This window comes from Aplysia californica, unplaced genomic scaffold (genome assembly GCF_000002075.1).
Source record: "Aplysia californica isolate F4 #8 unplaced genomic scaffold, AplCal3.0 scaffold00323, whole genome shotgun sequence".
Lineage (NCBI taxonomy): Eukaryota > Metazoa > Mollusca > Gastropoda > Aplysiida > Aplysiidae > Aplysia > Aplysia californica.
In genome coordinates this window covers 49,373-50,124 of record NW_004797593.1, presented here as the reverse complement: position 1 = coordinate 50,124, position 752 = coordinate 49,373, and the positions used below count along the sequence as shown (strand labels likewise).

The window sequence follows — 752 nt, the reverse complement described above, 5'->3', positions numbered from 1 at the left end:
AGAAACTGAACAAGGGGCAAAAACTTTACTTTCAATTTTCTCAAAACAGCATTTTTCGGGATAGCCCCCTTGTGCTTAAAAGCGACCAATAGCAAATATCTCAACTTCTATTCAAGATAAAATCAAGATAAAATTGACAAGTTTTAAGATGATACCAATAACTCAATATGCCCCCAAATTGCTGAGGACCTGATTCCACATAATATGCTATACTGTCAGTTTTAAGCCTCACTTTGGAGAGCTTAGGTACTTCAACCAATTTTACGAAACTTTCTCCTGCTTTGACCCTCGAGATATTCATCAAAATCGGAACTCACTGGAAGAGGATCTTGAGAAGTCGCACGTTCCCCTGCACCAAGGTCACCGAGCACTTACGGCTGCCGAGCGGGTCAAGGACGGCTTTTATCTTCACGTGGCACGGACCTGACAGCTCTAACAGCGACCCCTGCACAAAGCCCTCAAACTCCTTACTTTTCACCACTTCAGCGTTGAAGAAAGAAGGTTCCAGGACGGAATGCATGGCCTGGAGGGGAATAAGTACAGCAGTCAGAAACATGGGCAGTACAACACTTATATAACCTAATTGTGGTGCAGGTCGCGACCTTTGAGCATTTTCTTGTCGTATCTTCTCATGTCCCATGGCAGCTTTATCTATTCCCCCCCGCCCCCCCCCCTTTCAACTTTTCAAAGTTTTCTAAGGTATAACTGTGACATAAACAGAAACTCAGATGAAGCATGGTGGTGGGTGGCCT

At 44.5% G+C, this 752-nt stretch overlaps 1 protein-coding gene across 1 annotated transcript in view; it reads right to left on the bottom strand.

The window, feature by feature from the left end:
* LOC101848126 overlaps positions 1 to 752 on the bottom strand; it is a gene marked incomplete in the record, with an annotated part of 75,367 nt that overhangs the window by 62,052 nt on the left and 12,563 nt on the right. The window contains 1 exon segment of the mRNA XM_035970805.1: positions 318 to 523. Within this exon segment, the coding sequence (XP_035826698.1) occupies positions 318 to 523 (206 nt within the window).